Consider the following 16,400-nt stretch of genomic DNA (forward strand, 5'->3'; position numbering starts at 1 on the left):
AGCATTTGCAGGGGCGAACAGTACCAGTCGAGCTGAAGCCTAATGGTTGGAAAAGCTTATCTATTAAATATTGCTGAAGGATTGAAGGGTAGTTAAGATATTCCAAATTTCACTTGACCATATGATGTATATGCTTGCATATCTTATCTATTAAAAAAAAATCCATTTACGCAATCATTCCAAGTTTCCAACTAACCCATAGGAATAACCAAATCCTACAAAAGATGTCAATAGAATGGATTCTAACATTCATTTTTAGCTCAAATGCTTTGTTAAATGTGAAACGTCAGCCGGAAAGCTGAGAAACCATCCCATTCATCAATTAAAAAACACATGTAAAGTGCACACCAAACAACTCCATTGAAAGGATTTAAACAAAACCTGATGATATGTCCTTCATCAATAAAAATTGTTACAAGAAATTTGAAACTTTTTTCAGAACAAGGGTTTCAGATGAAGAGACAAGGAACAAGCCAATTCGACAATGGCTTCCAAGAAAGCACCTTAAAGTTAATTGTCCTAAGAAGGTAGAAGAAATGAACACAGAAAAATCACCTAAAACGGCACGCATATTTCACATAATATTCCATGAAGGATTCGGTTTGGCACATGTAGATAACCTGGATTTATGGCACGGACCCAACATCTTTGAAGTATTCATGGTCGAGTGCAATCCTGGCAGTAACTCTTCTGCTGGGATCCAAGCACAGCATTTTCTGAAATAAATTACTCATTAGCTATTTAGAAATCAAAACTCAAAAATCATTGTAGGCCATTGTTTGTATGACAAATGGTTGGTCAAGTAATGGGTCAAAAACATGTTCGGGTCAAAACAGATAACTTTTCTTATTTTTTCTAAACAAATAATACTGATGTTAATGCTATATACAAGCACAATCTAGCCTTCTCTTAATAAGGACTAAGGAGGAGATTTAGAAGATTGTTACAAGGGATCAATTTCGTATGATTGTCATTCTTCAACCCGCTAGACACATTTAAACCATTACATTTCAGTTGAACTTTCTACCCTATAAGAGATATAACATAAACCTAGACCGAGCCATGTGTACATAAATTGGATTCAATTGTCATCTTAAAAGACGATGAGCCAGTGTTTGTCAAAGAAAATTTATTCCCTCGATTGACACTAAACCAGAGTGTTCCTAGTGTCAGTGAGTAGAATAATATAAGTAACTATATCCCCCTGATACATATTTCATCCACATGGGTTGTTGGTTCACCGCTCCAGGCAATGAGATCGATGGTCCGCAATTGCTTAAATCACATAGCAAAATCCGCATATAAGAAGTTTGATAGCTCGGTAACCATATAAAATTGTACAAAATGCAAATATCTAGGTCTTCCCTCCCATAAAAGTTGGAGCATTTTTCTAGGATATCCTAGAACATTGCAGAAGTTACTTTTTGGGAATATTCCAAGTAAAGATTACTTGAATACATCAGATTTAATAATTTGTTGGTATAAAATGTGTTTTAGATAGTTTTTCGTATTAGTTAAGGTTCTTACTTCAAACATATCCCAATTTGAACATTTAGATTCATGAGATGGGGCAAGTATTCCAATGGGATTTGATGTTTAAACTTTAAAGGTCCATCAACTTTGTGAAGTATGTAGTATTGTACACTCATTAACTACAGGAGGCAAAAAAGGATGGTGCGCAAAACATGTACCTGTATTTTTATTTTTTAACATGGGTGAGGTTAACCTTTACTTACAAAAGTTAGATCTACACATTAACCATCTTATTTAATAATAAAAATAAAGCATTTAAGAGACTTTATGCATTAATTATACATTTTTAGCAGCTTCTGGCCCGCTTCCTTGTCAGCCAATATTTTATTTTACCCATTTGACACACTAGAGTAAAAAAATATCCATATCTACCCATTCATAATTAAACGGATAGACATTGCCACCACTATGGTAAAAAAATGAGGGCTAAAGTAGTATTTAATTTAAACTTACACGTAAGAGATCAAGACCCGTTTTATCGAGAGTTGGGACCACACCTGCCAGGTCCTGAAAAGCAAATGATGCACCAATCAACTTTTTAAGACCACACATCCTAAAGTATTTAAAACCGGAAAATCAAAGTTTAAAGTACCGACTGCATAGAAAAATCACCTTTGAGGACCACTTTGGAAAGGCGGATTTAAAGTCAGGCAGAGACGTCACACCAGGCCATGTATCTTCTGTTGGGGTTCCCATGATTCTATAAGGAAACGATATGAATGAGTGTAAATACTCATGGACTCTTAAGGAGAGGTTGATTCACTCTTTACTAACCATTGTATTGTAATAAATATAAGCAACCATTAAACTCATTTATCAGAAACAACAGCATTAAATACAGATACGATTATTCTAATTAAAGATCCGATGGAATTAGGTGATCATTTTGTGTGAAGAAAGTAACCTTCTGATAACAGGCAATAGCAAAGTTCCGTTTATTTTACTATATATTATAGGTAGCCATTTTGACCCAATTTCTCATCAATCGGAAAATTTGTTTCATGTTAACTTTCTAACTGGTAAAATGGATGATAAGAAAAATTAGCTTGAGCAAGAAACAGATCGAACAAATCGACGGGTGTTCAAAGTGTGTCTTAACTTTCGGCACATGGAAACCATAGCTTTTAAAATCATATTTAACTTAAGACCATATTATTCAGAAACTAGACTATTATCAAAACAATAAAAATATAAACATAGCATTTGGAATCATACTTGACACACTTAACTATTATCAAAATATCTGGAAAGAAGTGTTTCTGGCCAGCACAACCTGTTTCGACCATTACCAAGATATAACCTTTTTGACCAGTCCCGTTTCAGCTTATGCAGCTAGCTGACCCAGGACCCACCCATTGTGCCATGTCTAGTATAGGGGCATCCCACATGCACAGTAGATCTTCTAACATTATATATACTCCCACCATTCCACACAAGAACGGTATCAATTTCCATCTACGGATGTCTTATGAACATCTTTGGTGTGTCTTATGGTTGTAACATCATGACAATACCAGTTCAAGGTATCGTTTTTTGGCCCAAAAATTCAATTATTTTGCATTAGTGGAAGAAATACATATAAATTTGATTATTAGTCAATCAAATTCATACAACTATGCACTTGGTTAAACACAAGTTTCTGGGATATGAAACAGTATCATACGTGTAATAGAACGAGCATCACCTGAAGATCTTGAAAAGTTCATCAATCTCTGAGTCTCCAGGGAAGAGTGGTCGCTGGTTCACCATCTCTGCAAATATGCAGCCAACCGACCACACATCAACTGGAGTAGAGTAGTGACGGGATCCAAGAAGAATTTCTGGTGCCCGATACCATAGAGTCACCACCTACAAAGTAAACCAATAATTAGGCAACACGTGATAAATCTTGAACAGAAAGCTTTTCAATGCTTCTTTGTATGTTTCATATCTATGTGGCATCCCTTTCTATACCATGTGGTTAATCTTATTGCAATTGTATATATAAAAGAATAAGATATCCAGTATAAGATTGTGATCAACTCCAAAAGAAAAACATAAACCATGGAAAACTACCTCATGCGTAAATGTTCTAACAGGGATTCCAAAAGCCCTGGCCAATCCAAAATCTGCTAGCTTTAGAGCATTGGTACGACGATCAATCAAAAGGTTCTGAGGCTTCAAATCTCTATGGAGAACTCTATGTGAATGGCAATAAGCAATGCCACGTAGGATTTGATATAGAAACGTCTGCAAATTGATAAAGGTGAAAAATGTGAGAGGCTACTAAATTCCTGATGTCAATAGACTAAATGCTATTCATTTCTTGGGATCCCAATAAGTAATAAATCACTTTAGACCAACTGCTGAGAAGCAGAAACAGGCTCACTCACTTTAACAATACGGGGATCCTTCGAAAACTCTGGAGAAGAGTCCATGTGCTTCTTCAAATCCAGGTCCAGATACTCAAAGACCAGATACAATCGTTTGTCACTGTGTACAACATCCTGTAGCCTGTCATCAAAAACTCATTATTTGCACCAGTATGTGCTTCTAGAGCATAAATCAAATTTACATGTACAGAAAATCCTTTTACTGATATAAGATGGCCCTAGCATGGGAACTACCTGACAATGTTACCATGCTGCATCTCTTTCAACAATGAAATCTCTCGGATAGCAGTGCTTGGCACTCCCTCGTCTTCTTGTTCCAGACGAATCTTCTTCAAAGCAATAGTTTCGTTGGTAACTTTGTCACGAGCCTTGTACACCACACCATATGTTCCTTCCCCAATCTTTTCAACCTTCTCATACTACGCTTATATAAAATGTTTAAGCTTAAGTAGCGTCAAATAACAAATCGCAAATAGTACAGAAAAGTATGAAATGTATTAATACCTGATCCATCACAAGTCCACTGAATGGACTCAACTCTATATCCACCTATAACCTTGCAACATCAAATAATAAAACAATTTCAGTAACTACACAGCTAGTACTATAATGACATGGATAAAAAGGTATTAATCAGACAAAAAAGCTTAAAGTGATGACACAAACTAATCGTGCATTGCAGAACCAATTAATAAATCACTTTCAAAAAGTAGAACAGTACTAGAACGACATGGGTACAACAGCATTATTCAAACAAACAAGCTGCAATCAACAAAATCAGTTTCAGTAACTTCAAAAGTACTATAACCTACGACAACATTGATCGAAAAACCCACAAAATAAACAGTGTTATAGCCCCAACCAACAAAACAAGAACATCCCTAATATTAATGACAAATACAACGGCATTAATCAAGCAAACAAGCTTAAACATCACACACTAATCAGTATTATGGCCCCAGTTAATTAACCCAATTTTTACAGGTTTCAAAGTAAACTAAAAACGACACTGCAGCACAAAGTCAGCCGCATTCCATCACCAACAAAAATGAAACAGTTTCAGAAACTTCAGTGATACTAAAACAGTATGGCTAAAACGAAACTAATGAAAGAAACAAGTTTGACTGCCACAAAGTAAACAGCATCACCAACTAATAAAACAGTTTCAGTAATTTCACCAGTACTAAAATGACATCAACAAGCAGCGTTAATCAAACAAAAAAAACGTCAACACCACAATGTAAATAGATATTCAGCATCTAGCTGAAAGGATACAATCATGACATTATAAACACTAAATGAAACAACAATTGCAATGCCAATATTAAAGGAATTTCAGTTACAACTTTAAACCAACCAAATGAAAGTTCAAAACAACTAGAAACCGCATTTCAACAAAAACACAACCGGTGTCCCACTAAAATTTATTAGCATGAAAATATCATATAAAACAATTTCAGTTATCTCACTAGTACTAAAACAACATGAACACAACGGCATTAATCAAACAAACAAGCTTTAAATACCACATAGTAGACCGCATTGCAGTACCAACTAATAAAACAACAAGATTACAACGGCACTTATCAAACAAACAAACGTAAACACCACAAGGTAACACGGCATTACAGCAACTAGCAACCAAACAACAATTTCAGTGCCATAAGTAAAATAAAAAAAAAAAAACACAATTACGACTTCAAATCTAGTAACACGAATATATCGTATCACACACATATATAAAACAATTTCAGTAGCTTCCCTACTAATATTAAAACGACATCTATACAACGGCATTAACCAAACAAACAGTCGTAAACACCTTAAAGTTAACAGCATCTAGCAAAATAGCATAAATTAATCAATCAATACAATACACACATCCACATATACATACATTTAATTAATAAACCGGAATCCGACAAAAACGTAACGAGGAATAACGACTCGAATCTCGTAACATAAAACTAAACAATCCAGACTATAAATTCACCAACATTTTCCGAAAATAATTCATTTCTATCTTCATATCTCAAATCCTACTAAATCTACTTCCAAAAGTTTCTTAGAAATAAATTATAATTACAAATTAATACTTACAATTAATCAATCAATCAAGTCAACGGAAAGTCAACTATCACGGATACGTCATGAATCAACAATGATTAGCATTATCGAAGTAAAAATGTAGTTAAATTTAACATAAATATTACAGAATATAAATATGTAAATTTAACTGTTGAAATATGTAAGAATTAGAGCGATAAATTGAAATCCTAAATTTATTTATTTAATAAAAATATAAAAATGAGGGAAGTTAGTGAGTAGTAATATACCTGTGAGAGAGTGTGTTTTGAGTGTTTGTGATGGAGAATCGAAGTTTATTGTGGGTGAAAGAAAAATGAAAAAAAAATTCCCACTAGGTTTTTAGGGAAGAAAGTAAAATACACAAATACAATACAAATACAGATACAAAATGGTGTATTATATACTTAAATAATTATGAGAAAAATTACATTAAAGGTAGAGTAGTATTTATATTTATTTATAATTTATTTATAATTTATAATAAGTATAAGTAATAAATAATATAATATAATACAGTAATATTTTGTATACACTATATGTATTGGTCGAACGTTAAAAGGTGTGAGGACTAACTCGACAAACCAGAAACTAATATACATACATGCTAGAACTAAATGTAGTGTGAGGACTAACACGAGAACCACCGCGGTCAACAAAGACCGTAATGGTCAACCCGAGCCACACATATGACACATGATTATACATGTTTGATTCATATGGTACATGTGTTTGTTTTTTGTTTACTCATTTTGTCTTTTGGGTTTTTAAACTTTTCCGAGCGATTCCAAATCATTTTGAAATAAGCGGAAAGTTATGTCAACCTTAAGGTAATTATCCCTTTAGTTAGTATATCGAACCCATCTCTATCAAGGATTGTCTATATCTCAATTCTCGCATATCTCGTTTTTGACCAAGATTATGTGTTGTAGTTGTTATAAAAACATATAGGTCTTTGTGAAAAATTTGAGTCTTTTTAATATAAAATACTATTGGTTAAACTATATAAAGGTTAAAACAATAAAAGATCAATAATGAAGATGGGGAAACTAAAAAATGATAAACATGATTGTAATATGCTAAGAATTTTTGTTTTTGTATGTTTTGGTAATGTTAGGGAATTTCATAAATAACTAACAGATAACTGGATATATACAAATTTTGAAGACGTGTGATCGCCTTCAAATTGAATTAATTTGGCGGTTCACCCAAACTATTCAATCGGATAAAATCAAAGATTAAGAATTTTCTGTGTGACTGTGCTTGAGAGAAAGGAACCAGAAGAAAAAGTAAGAATGATCAGTCCTCTGTTATGGGATGTATTTTATGATTATTTTGGCCCATGATTGCCTAAACAACAGTTAATCATAAGGGTTTTCGAATTACCACTTTTGGTCCCCCAAGTTTAGAAAAATAATTTTTCGAAGGGATTTTTACTATAGTTAGGGGCTTTGCCCCTGGACCCCGCCAGGGGCTGCCACCCCTCGACCCCGCTCCTAGCGGCATTGCCCCTGGACCCTCGTATCTTAGGGACTTCTCCCCTAAGGTCATAATAAATCCAAATAGGCTTGCACTCCGCACCTCCAAACTTATATGATGTATTATTATCACATTACCGATCAAACAAATTAATCCAATTATACTAAAATATCAAACAGGTAATTTAAGCACCAATGATTTAAGTTCACATGAACACGTGACCAATGACCTTAATATCATATCTACTTTTTGACATGTCAGGCCATTTTTTGGAAGTTACTTTCCCCTTCGATTCTATTGTACATTATAATGTGTTTATTTTAATAATGTAATCTAACATACTAAGTTTTGAAACATAAAAATATATAAGAAAAAGTGTTGGCCACTTAACCTGGCGTCTTTTGACATCTTATTCAACCTCTCAACCAATTATTTTGACATTTTAAATATCTATTTTTTTTTAATCTTCGAAATGGTTCAGTGGTTAGGAAACTTTTTTCGTCACAAAGCATCATAGGGTTCAAGTCATACCCTAAACATATTTGAGATAACTACATGTATTTAATTTCTACCTATGGTGAACTCGGGTGAGTTTCTTTTTCAGAAATCTTGGTGATATTGGCTTTTTACCTAGAAGTTTAAATTAGAGATTTATTCGGTGAGGGGTTCTTTAGCGTGAGCTCGACTAAAACAACACATGCTAGATCTCCTGATATTCACGAGTAATTCACACCGTTTTAGAAAAAATATCTACCAAATAAAAGGATGATTAATTATGGTCATTAGAGAGTAGACATTGGGGGGTTTAATGACATCACAGTTGGCAATATATGATAGGTTCAAACCGTCCTAGAACAAATTTAGAAAGTGTTTTTGGTACAAATCAAGTTCTACAACTTCTATTGTCCAAATATGGACGTGTTTTAAACTTTTAATGCCCAATTCATCAATGGTTATTGGTCAGGTCCCCTAAGTATACAATAGATTGGCCAAAATGATATAGTTTAAAATTTTAATCTTTTATTTGTTTTATTTTTCGTTTATTCTTTTTGTATTTCTAGCTTCTCGTTAGTTTTCCTTATAATTAATAAAAGTTTGAATGTTTAAAAAAAAGAGACTAAGTAAAATATAGGTAATTGATAGTTATTTTTTGTTTATTAAATCAAAAAGAAAACATAAAATTTGACTAAGTGATTAAGTTCTTAATTACTAAGTTTATTAAGTAAACAAAAAACAAAACCGTAGTGTTATATTTTCTAAATTAGTGCAATAAAAAACATATAAAAAGTATCAATTCATAATAATCACAAGAAGATATAATAAAAAAAAGACATTCAATATAGTTAAAGCAATATGTTTTAGATATGCTTGGCCTTCACGACACCTAACTAAATAAAAAGCCATGACAGGCTTCGAGAGAACGTATTTGGGCATTCAATGAGGATCTCCATTGAAAGTGAAACATGTGAAAACGACCATTGTATTAAGCAACCAAATATCCTTCATGTTCATCGACTAACTCATTAATCCCAATATATAACCAATCAGGTTTCATTCTAAAGTCATGTGATGAAGAAAGTAGCTTGCAAACTTATATGTATACCTAGAGTTGTATCAACTTCTAATGATAGACATGAGCTTTAGCCCATCAAAATGAAAAGCTTAAAGTGTAATTGTGGAACTAAGATGTCCTATTTATTTCAAAAGTATAAAAATTTCAAAAATACAACTGTTTAGAAAAAATCAAAAAAATCCTTAAAATACAGTTAAAAAATACTCGTAATAATAAAAAAAAGAAGTATACAAGTATTATGTTAACCATAAGTCCATAATGATTAAAGTCACATTTGCCATAGTAAAAAAAAGTAAAAAGTAAAAACTAACCGCACCTTAAAAATAATCGAGTTAAGAAAAAGTAAGCGGTGTGTTTATTTAGGTGCTAAAAGAAGGAAGGTTTTGGGGGGTTTGTTTCTTTTTCCTAAAATCCGCAGAGGGACGCCATGGAATCAGAGCTTTTGCTACCGGTGGAGCCACAATCTCTGAAAAAACTAAGTTTTAAATCAGTAAAACGCGCTCTTGATCTCTTTTCACCTCTTCACTCTCAATTACCCCCTTCTGATCCTCTCAGGTTTTCCTTTCTATTCCCCCCTTCATTCTATATACACACACATATATACATACATACATATATCTATATATATATATATACACCAATAATAATATAACCTAATTGTTTATTCATTTATTTATTTTTTCAATATTTCTTACAGCAAGAAGATACGTATTAGCCATAAGGTTAGTTTTAATAATTCTTACGAACTATTGTTTTTGATATTGAATTTAAATTAGGTTTTTTTTTATGTGTGTTTTTTTATTGATACTTTTTTTTTTTTAATTTTAATTTAATAATGTGGATTTATTTTTGTGTCTGTTTCGGTGATGGTTATTAGATAGATGTTGAGTATGGTGGAATAAAAGCGTCTTCGAATCAGCCTGCGAAGAACACGTCGCAGAGTCAAGTTGCGCCGTCTAGCTCAACTGCTCTTGTGCTAGCAGGTACCTTGATAATATTCCTTATATTGCATTGTTGATTATTGTATACGCCGTAGATATAGACTATAGAGGTCGTTTTATTTTGGCTAAAAATGTATAAATGTTAGTACTTGGATGTGAACTATGTGATGCACAATCAATGCTCAACGATAATCTTTTTCCGGTTTGTTTTAGAAATGATACTTTGTTGAAAGGGACCAAATTAATTACGGATAGGGTAGTAAGTAAACAAAATGACGAATTTATTGATATTCGATGCAATATAATGTTTTGAACTACATTAACCTTTATTTTTAGGTCCTGAAAAGAAGAGTGGTACTCAGAGTGATTTGTCCATTACTCCTGCTATACCCAAGAGCATGTAAGCAGTGTTTTGTTTTTTTTTTTGAATTTTAAGGCCTTTCCTGCCTGCATCTGTCCATACATTAATCTGTTTCTAGTTTATTAGCTGTTGAAGTTGAACTGAATTATGTATGTGAATTTCTGTTTGACAGAGGTGATGGTAATATGAATGCCAAAAGTACTGCTGTCATTCCTGCTCACGGGACTTCAGACAGGTTGGATTTGCTTTTACTGCTTATTGTTATCAAGAAAGTTGTCTTTTTTTTTACCTTGTTTTATTCATCAATCCCTGTTTCAAGTTTATCTGTACGGTCCTACGATCAACACTTTTTCAGGCAATGTTACTAAAGTGATAATAGTTTTACTGTTATACCATAGTTTGAAATATTACTTGATGCATTAGGACTTACGAGTGCTAGAAGCCTAGAAGTATATTAGAATCATGCAATGTTATTGGTTGCTAGAATACTTGAAACACACAAGACCTGTTTTTTGTTTATATTTGTAATGAGTAGAATTCTGTTGGTGCCTTATGTTTGAAAGTTCAAATGTGACATTGTTATCCAATATGCTATAATTGCTTTATGCTACCTTGAGTTTGATGATTAGGGTATTATATAAGGTTATTTGTTTGCATCAGCTTCTTCTTTTACATCTGCAATCAATGTAATTTCTTGTGAAGTTTTGTCTTTTTGTTCGTAATAGTTTCACTCGTTTCTTGTAGGAATCTCTCAACTGCAGCCCTTATGGAGAGAATCCCTAGCAGGTGGCCGCGTCCTGTATGGCATGCTCCATGGAAGAACTACAGAGTGAGATTCTTAATCTTCTTAATCGTAATGACTTTTGTTTGCATCATATCAAATAAAAACGTTTTATTAGCATACTTGAGTTGAGTTTTTTCAAATTCCCAGGATAGCCCTTATGCACAATATATATTATAGGGCAAGAAATCGATAGGCTCTGCTGCTCTGCATGATCAATACCCACATACAGATGAATAGTAAAGCTATGTTAACTATATATGTTTTGTGACTCAGTTTATGCAGTATATAATAAGTTGGTATTTTTAGGGTAAATTAAGGGATAATTGCCGATAAATTAACCTAACTTTTACCAAACTATTCATTTACCTTTTGATGTTACAAACTTTTTTCTGCTACATCAGACTTTCTTTCTTCTGCTATAGAAGGTCGGTTATAGATAATTAGATATACCACATTCTTGAAGGGATTTTTTTTATTATGTACAGTGACAATTTGGTGATTTATTATTACATTTGGTGCAATAAACCCAATCTATAATCTATCAGCACTTAATAGTTTACATGGAAGTACGATGGTTTGGCTCTTGGAACCTGATAATCATTTGGCTGGGAGTGTACTTCTATAGATAGATGAAGCGGGTGGTGATATATTTAGTGAACTTTTGTCCTCAACACTCTCAGCTTGCCCACTAACCTGTCAAAATAAAATTTTCTGTCTTTCCACTCTTCATTTCTTCTAGTACTCGTTTATCTTTGCTAATCTGAGTTGATCTATCTGCAGGTCATTAGTGGGCATTTGGGATGGGTGAGATCTATTGCTTTCAGCCCAAACAATGAGTGGTTCTGTACCGGTTCTGCAGATCGAACTATCAAGGCAAGTAAATTAATGGTTGATCAAATATGATTTAAAAGCTAAACAAAAGTACCTTACGAGCATGCAACGTTTTCATCAACACGAAGTTGAGTCCTAAATTTTAGAATTACTAAAAAACCCTAGTTGACATATGGATTTTTAACTTTCATAATATATGTTGCCAACGATTTTCTAATCTAAAAGGGTGCACTAGATTACACAATCTTAAATTTTAAATGTATACAAAATCCATTATTATTGAAAATAATGGATCATAGGGTCGTAAAAGGGTATAACCAACACATGTCAGAGAGGAAATTAGTGCGAATTGAATGCACTACTGCATTTATATCTATTCATAATTTGAATATATGTCATAAAATAAATTATACATATCTTATCGATTCTAATCTGACGGTAATATCTGTGTTTTTCGGACATGAATGCAAACTATAAAAGGATTTCAAAGTATCGCTTGACAACCCATACCATACTACTTCTGTTGCCACATGCTTGAGTACTCTTTTAAATGTTACTCGATGTACAAATATTTTTTGTATATACAAGTACTGATTTGAATCGATATATTTATGAACCCACAACAAATTTGTATCAAAGGATCCCATATATTTCTAAAACTGTCACTTATATATTTTTCTTATTAACTATGGACAGATTTGGGATACGGGATCAGGACAGTTGAGGCTGACACTTACAGGACATATAGAACAAGTTCGAGGTTTGTGTTTTTAAGTTCACTAATTATAGTTATTTTAGCAAGGATAGGAAATGGTTCAAATGAGTCCAGTTGCCCAAATTTGTGTTTTTAATGCATAATACCTCATAGTTTTAATCAATCTTTTCGGATAAAGATTATATGGTACACTATCTACTTATATGAAATTTTTGGATAAAGATTATACAGGTCAACTCAATTTGACCCTTGCAAAGTTATGTGCTTGACCTGCTACCCAACCCACCATTTTTTCACCTATATGTCATTAATTCTGTACATTTGCATTTGAAACGAATATCGAATTTCATTGACTGCAGGTCTTGCTGTTAGCACTAGACACACGTACATGTTTTCCGCTGGTGATGATAAATTAGTTAAATGCTGGGACTTAGAACAGAACAAGGTAATACAATCCATCTGATCTCTGTTCATCCTTTCTCTTTTTTGTCTCATTTTTGTTTGTTTTTTATTCTTTTTTTTTTTTTTTTTTTGCTTTGAAAGGTTATACGGTCATATCATGGTCATCTAAGTGGTGTGTATTGCTTGGCGCTTCATCCCACTATCGATGTTCTGCTAACCGGTGGCCGTGATTCTGTTTGCCGGGGTATGAAGCTAATCTGTTTAATAGGTCAGAGTTTTCAATTTGTGATTTAAGATAACATTTGGGAACGATTACAGGTTTGGGATATTCGTAGCAAGATGCAAATACATGCTTTATCTGGCCATGATAATACAGTATGTTCTGTTTTTACTCGGCCTACGGTAAGCAATCCATTCAGTGTTGTAGTGTAGCGATAACTTCGATTTTCATCAATGAAAAGATTTAAATAGTACATCATCTTTCAGGATCCTCAAGTTATAACTGGCTCCCATGATTCTACCATAAAGTTTTGGGACCTTAGATATGGTAATGTATATAACCCTTTTAAAAACGTCAAAGCCTTGTTTAATTTGAAAGTTTGCACTCATGCTCTTTACCAGATTTAAGGTTGTAAAAACTCTCGCAGGTAAAGCAATGGCAACTCTTACACATCACAAGAAATCCGTGCGTGCATTGGCTCAACATCCTACTGAGTATGTTTATCTCATATCATAATCTGGCATTCATTTTCATTACTTTGTCATTTAGTTTTCACCTACCAGTGACCGTACGGCAATTTTGTCTTTGACACAGGGAAAGTTTTGCTTCTGCATCAGCTGATAACACCAAAAAGTTCAGCCTTCCAAAAGGAGAATTTTTGCACAACATGCTGTGAGTTTTGATCAGTCAATGGAGTTTATACAAATTGCCAGTAGAATCCATCATCTATGACATCATACTCTTGAAGTTCTTTGGATGCTGTGTAGCATTTGATTTAAATTTAGAAGATAACTTAATCAATTCCCTCGTATGTTTTTATAAGGTCATCCTATAAGAAAAGTTAACGTCCCTTGTTTTCTATCTGCAGTTCCCAACAGAAGACCATAATTAATGCAATGACCGTCAATCAGGATGGTGTACTGGCGACTGGAGGTGAGGGTTTCTTCATATGAAATACTGCCAGAGACTTGCATTCTGTATTCTATATTGTTATTATATATATTGGCTGATCACTATTGTTGGTAGTCAATAAGACTATGTAGCTTTTAAGTTATGTGTTTTCTTTTACTGAATATTATGTCCATTGATTGACTATTATCTTTTTGATGAAAGGTGACAATGGGAGTTTGTGGTTTTGGGACTGGAAAAGTGGCCATAGTTTCCAACAATCTCAAACTATTGTTCAACCTGGTATGTGCCTTCTAATCTTTTCAAGTAGCAACCATCTACTTCTGCATGCATTTACATTTGGCATTTTTGATCCATCTATTAAGCGGGTTGGTTCTGAGTATTGATTTTCTTTTTCGGGTCAAATGTGTCAAAGTCACCTAGATTGTATAAGCATCTAGCAATGATCTATAAAAACTGTGATTTTGAGATAGTGATAATTTATATGTTATATTTAAGTGTTGAAATAGACCTGAACCACACCAAAACTATCCGTTTTGACCCATTACCCTACATGTCCAGACTGACCATTTGCCACCTCTGCATGTGTGGAGTATCTGAATCTTGTATACAATTATGCAGGTTCACTTGATAGCGAGGCTGGAATTTACGCACTATCTTACGACATAACAGGCACGAGGCTTGTTACATGTGAAGCTGACAAAACCATCAAAATGTGGAAAGAAGATGAAAATGCCACCCCTGAAACACATCCGATCAATTTCAAGCCCCCTAAAGACATTCGTAGGTTTTAAATGTGTTGCCTTAAGCCCTTAATCGACTTGAAGCCGAACCAAAATAGAAATGCTTTATTGGAAGCAAACATGCAGTTTTTGTTAGTTGTACTGTACTAGTTTAGTGTTGAGCCGAGATTATAATACGTGAAAAGTATTGATTTTAAACTCTTTTTTTTTCTTTTATTTTTTTACTGTATTTTTTATCGAGGGGTTAACATTTGTGCTGCCACCTAAGCTACATTTTGTTTTTTTATTCCATCATCTACCCTAAAGACTTTTAAATGTACATAATATCTCGTTTAAAATGATCGTGAGAGGGGGCTGCATTATCAAATATCAATCTATCATTAGTAGCAGCAGGGTTATGGAGCTTTTTGGAGCTGGAGATTTTAATTTAAAATGTATATCTAAACAGGGTTATGGAGCTTTTTTTAAAAGCTCGAGGCTTTTAAGCTCCTAAAAGCCTCTAAAAGTTTTCTACCAAACACACTTAATTTTCCCTCTATAAAATAGGGAAGCGGTTGCAAAAATGGAACCAGTGTTGTTTAGAATGTCCAAGACACGGGAGAGTTTGCAGAGCTGTGATTTTTACACCAACCTTTTTACTTACAGAAACTGGATGTAACTTGACCGTTATGTCCCTATACATATTTTCCCATTTCCTTTACCCTCTACTTTTTTCAATCAAAATTGAACAGATCCACTAAAACTCTCCTTTTCTCCATATCTATACATCTATATATAAATTTATACACAGCCGGAGATGGCGGCGGTGGAACTTATGTAGTATACATCTGGCCAGTGAAAACCAGGAAGCGAGAGGTTTAACAATGTCGGAGGATCGTTTGCTGGCGGAGATAAGATGGTACGAGCAACAAATCGGCACATACTTGCACATGCAAAGATGATAAAACTGGAACATTTGAATCACTAAATTAGAACCAATGACTTTCTTCTACCCTTCCCAACATATTTAGTGACCCGTTTTGACCCACATCTAATTAGTTTGAAAGACCAAAATTTGCCGTTGAAACCCATTTCTTATTTTCTTTAAAACTCGTTAAAACCCATGATCAGAATTTAAATTGCAAGGTCTAAAAAAAACTCATCATCTTCAAATTATTCAATCCTTTTATTCTATTAAATCTTATGAAAGAAAAAGTCTAAACCACGGGTCCCCACGCTTAAGGAGTTAGGGACTTAGGGTAATAGGTTCACGCTACAAACCCCGGATATTCTATCAAATCTTATGCTTACATATATGGTAAATATTACTGTATATTTTACATATATACTAAGATAGAGAGAAAGAGAATGAAAGATAGAAAAAGAAAGTTTGAGTGTATGTAACAAACTTGATAGCAAAACTTTCTATTCACATTATTTTTTTGTAAATGGAGTAGAAGTATTTGTGTAAAT

At 33.6% G+C, this 16,400-nt stretch overlaps 2 protein-coding genes across 3 annotated transcripts; one reads left to right on the top strand and one right to left on the bottom strand.

Moving 5' to 3' along the window:
* Nucleotides 1-341: 341 nt before the first annotated feature.
* On the bottom strand, nucleotides 342-6,329 carry LOC122595659 (cell division control protein 2 homolog). 2 transcript variants are annotated; one of them, XM_043768073.1, is made up of 9 exons: nucleotides 6,242-6,329; nucleotides 4,410-4,461; nucleotides 4,140-4,324; nucleotides 3,906-4,026; nucleotides 3,589-3,762; nucleotides 3,218-3,381; nucleotides 2,146-2,233; nucleotides 1,987-2,040; nucleotides 342-716 (listed from the first exon to the last, which is right to left on the bottom strand). In XM_043768073.1, exons 2-9 carry the CDS (start codon nucleotides 4,416-4,418, stop codon nucleotides 627-629), a joined length of 885 nt encoding a protein of 294 aa, XP_043624008.1. In that variant the 5' UTR covers nucleotides 4,419-4,461; nucleotides 6,242-6,329; the 3' UTR covers nucleotides 342-626. The 2 variants fall into 2 exon arrangements, with proteins under 2 accessions (XP_043624008.1, XP_043624009.1); XM_043768074.1 differs by lacking the exon at nucleotides 6,242-6,329 and adding an exon at nucleotides 6,006-6,158.
* Nucleotides 6,330-9,405: 3,076 nt separating this feature from the next.
* On the top strand, nucleotides 9,406-15,146 carry LOC122595493 (protein pleiotropic regulatory locus 1). The gene is made up of 17 exons (XM_043767861.1): nucleotides 9,406-9,597; nucleotides 9,740-9,764; nucleotides 9,920-10,025; nucleotides 10,320-10,383; nucleotides 10,517-10,579; nucleotides 11,089-11,173; nucleotides 11,909-12,001; nucleotides 12,656-12,719; nucleotides 13,034-13,119; nucleotides 13,218-13,320; nucleotides 13,396-13,478; nucleotides 13,563-13,623; nucleotides 13,724-13,790; nucleotides 13,891-13,968; nucleotides 14,165-14,229; nucleotides 14,410-14,487; nucleotides 14,827-15,146. Exons 1-17 carry the CDS (start codon nucleotides 9,470-9,472, stop codon nucleotides 14,997-14,999), a joined length of 1,422 nt encoding a protein of 473 aa, XP_043623796.1. The 5' UTR covers nucleotides 9,406-9,469; the 3' UTR covers nucleotides 15,000-15,146.
* The last annotated feature ends 1,254 nt before the right edge of the window (nucleotides 15,147-16,400 follow it).

This window comes from Erigeron canadensis, chromosome 4 (genome assembly GCF_010389155.1).
Source record: "Erigeron canadensis isolate Cc75 chromosome 4, C_canadensis_v1, whole genome shotgun sequence".
Lineage (NCBI taxonomy): Eukaryota > Viridiplantae > Streptophyta > Magnoliopsida > Asterales > Asteraceae > Erigeron > Erigeron canadensis.

What these genes read in the sequence shown, in the direction of transcription:
- LOC122595493 (XM_043767861.1), top strand. Translation starts at nt 9,470, where the DNA reads ATGGAATCAGAGCTTTTGCTACCGGTGGAGCCACAATCTCTGAAAAAA. An exon ending in GCTCACGGGACTTCAGACAG is followed by an intron (nt 10,580 to 11,088) that starts GTTGGATTTGCT and finishes CGTTTCTTGTAG; the next exon opens with GAATCTCTCAACTGCAGCCC. An exon ending in CTCCATGGAAGAACTACAGA is followed by an intron (nt 11,174 to 11,908) that starts GTGAGATTCTTA and finishes ATCTATCTGCAG; the next exon opens with GTCATTAGTGGGCATTTGGG.
- LOC122595659 (XM_043768073.1), bottom strand. An exon ending in AGGATCCCCGTATTGTTAAA is followed by an intron (nt 3,763 to 3,905) that starts GTGAGTGAGCCT and finishes ATCAATTTGCAG; the next exon opens with ACGTTTCTATATCAAATCCT. An exon ending in TTCCAAAGTGGTCCTCAAAG is followed by an intron (nt 2,041 to 2,145) that starts GTGATTTTTCTA and finishes TTTGCTTTTCAG; the next exon opens with GACCTGGCAGGTGTGGTCCC.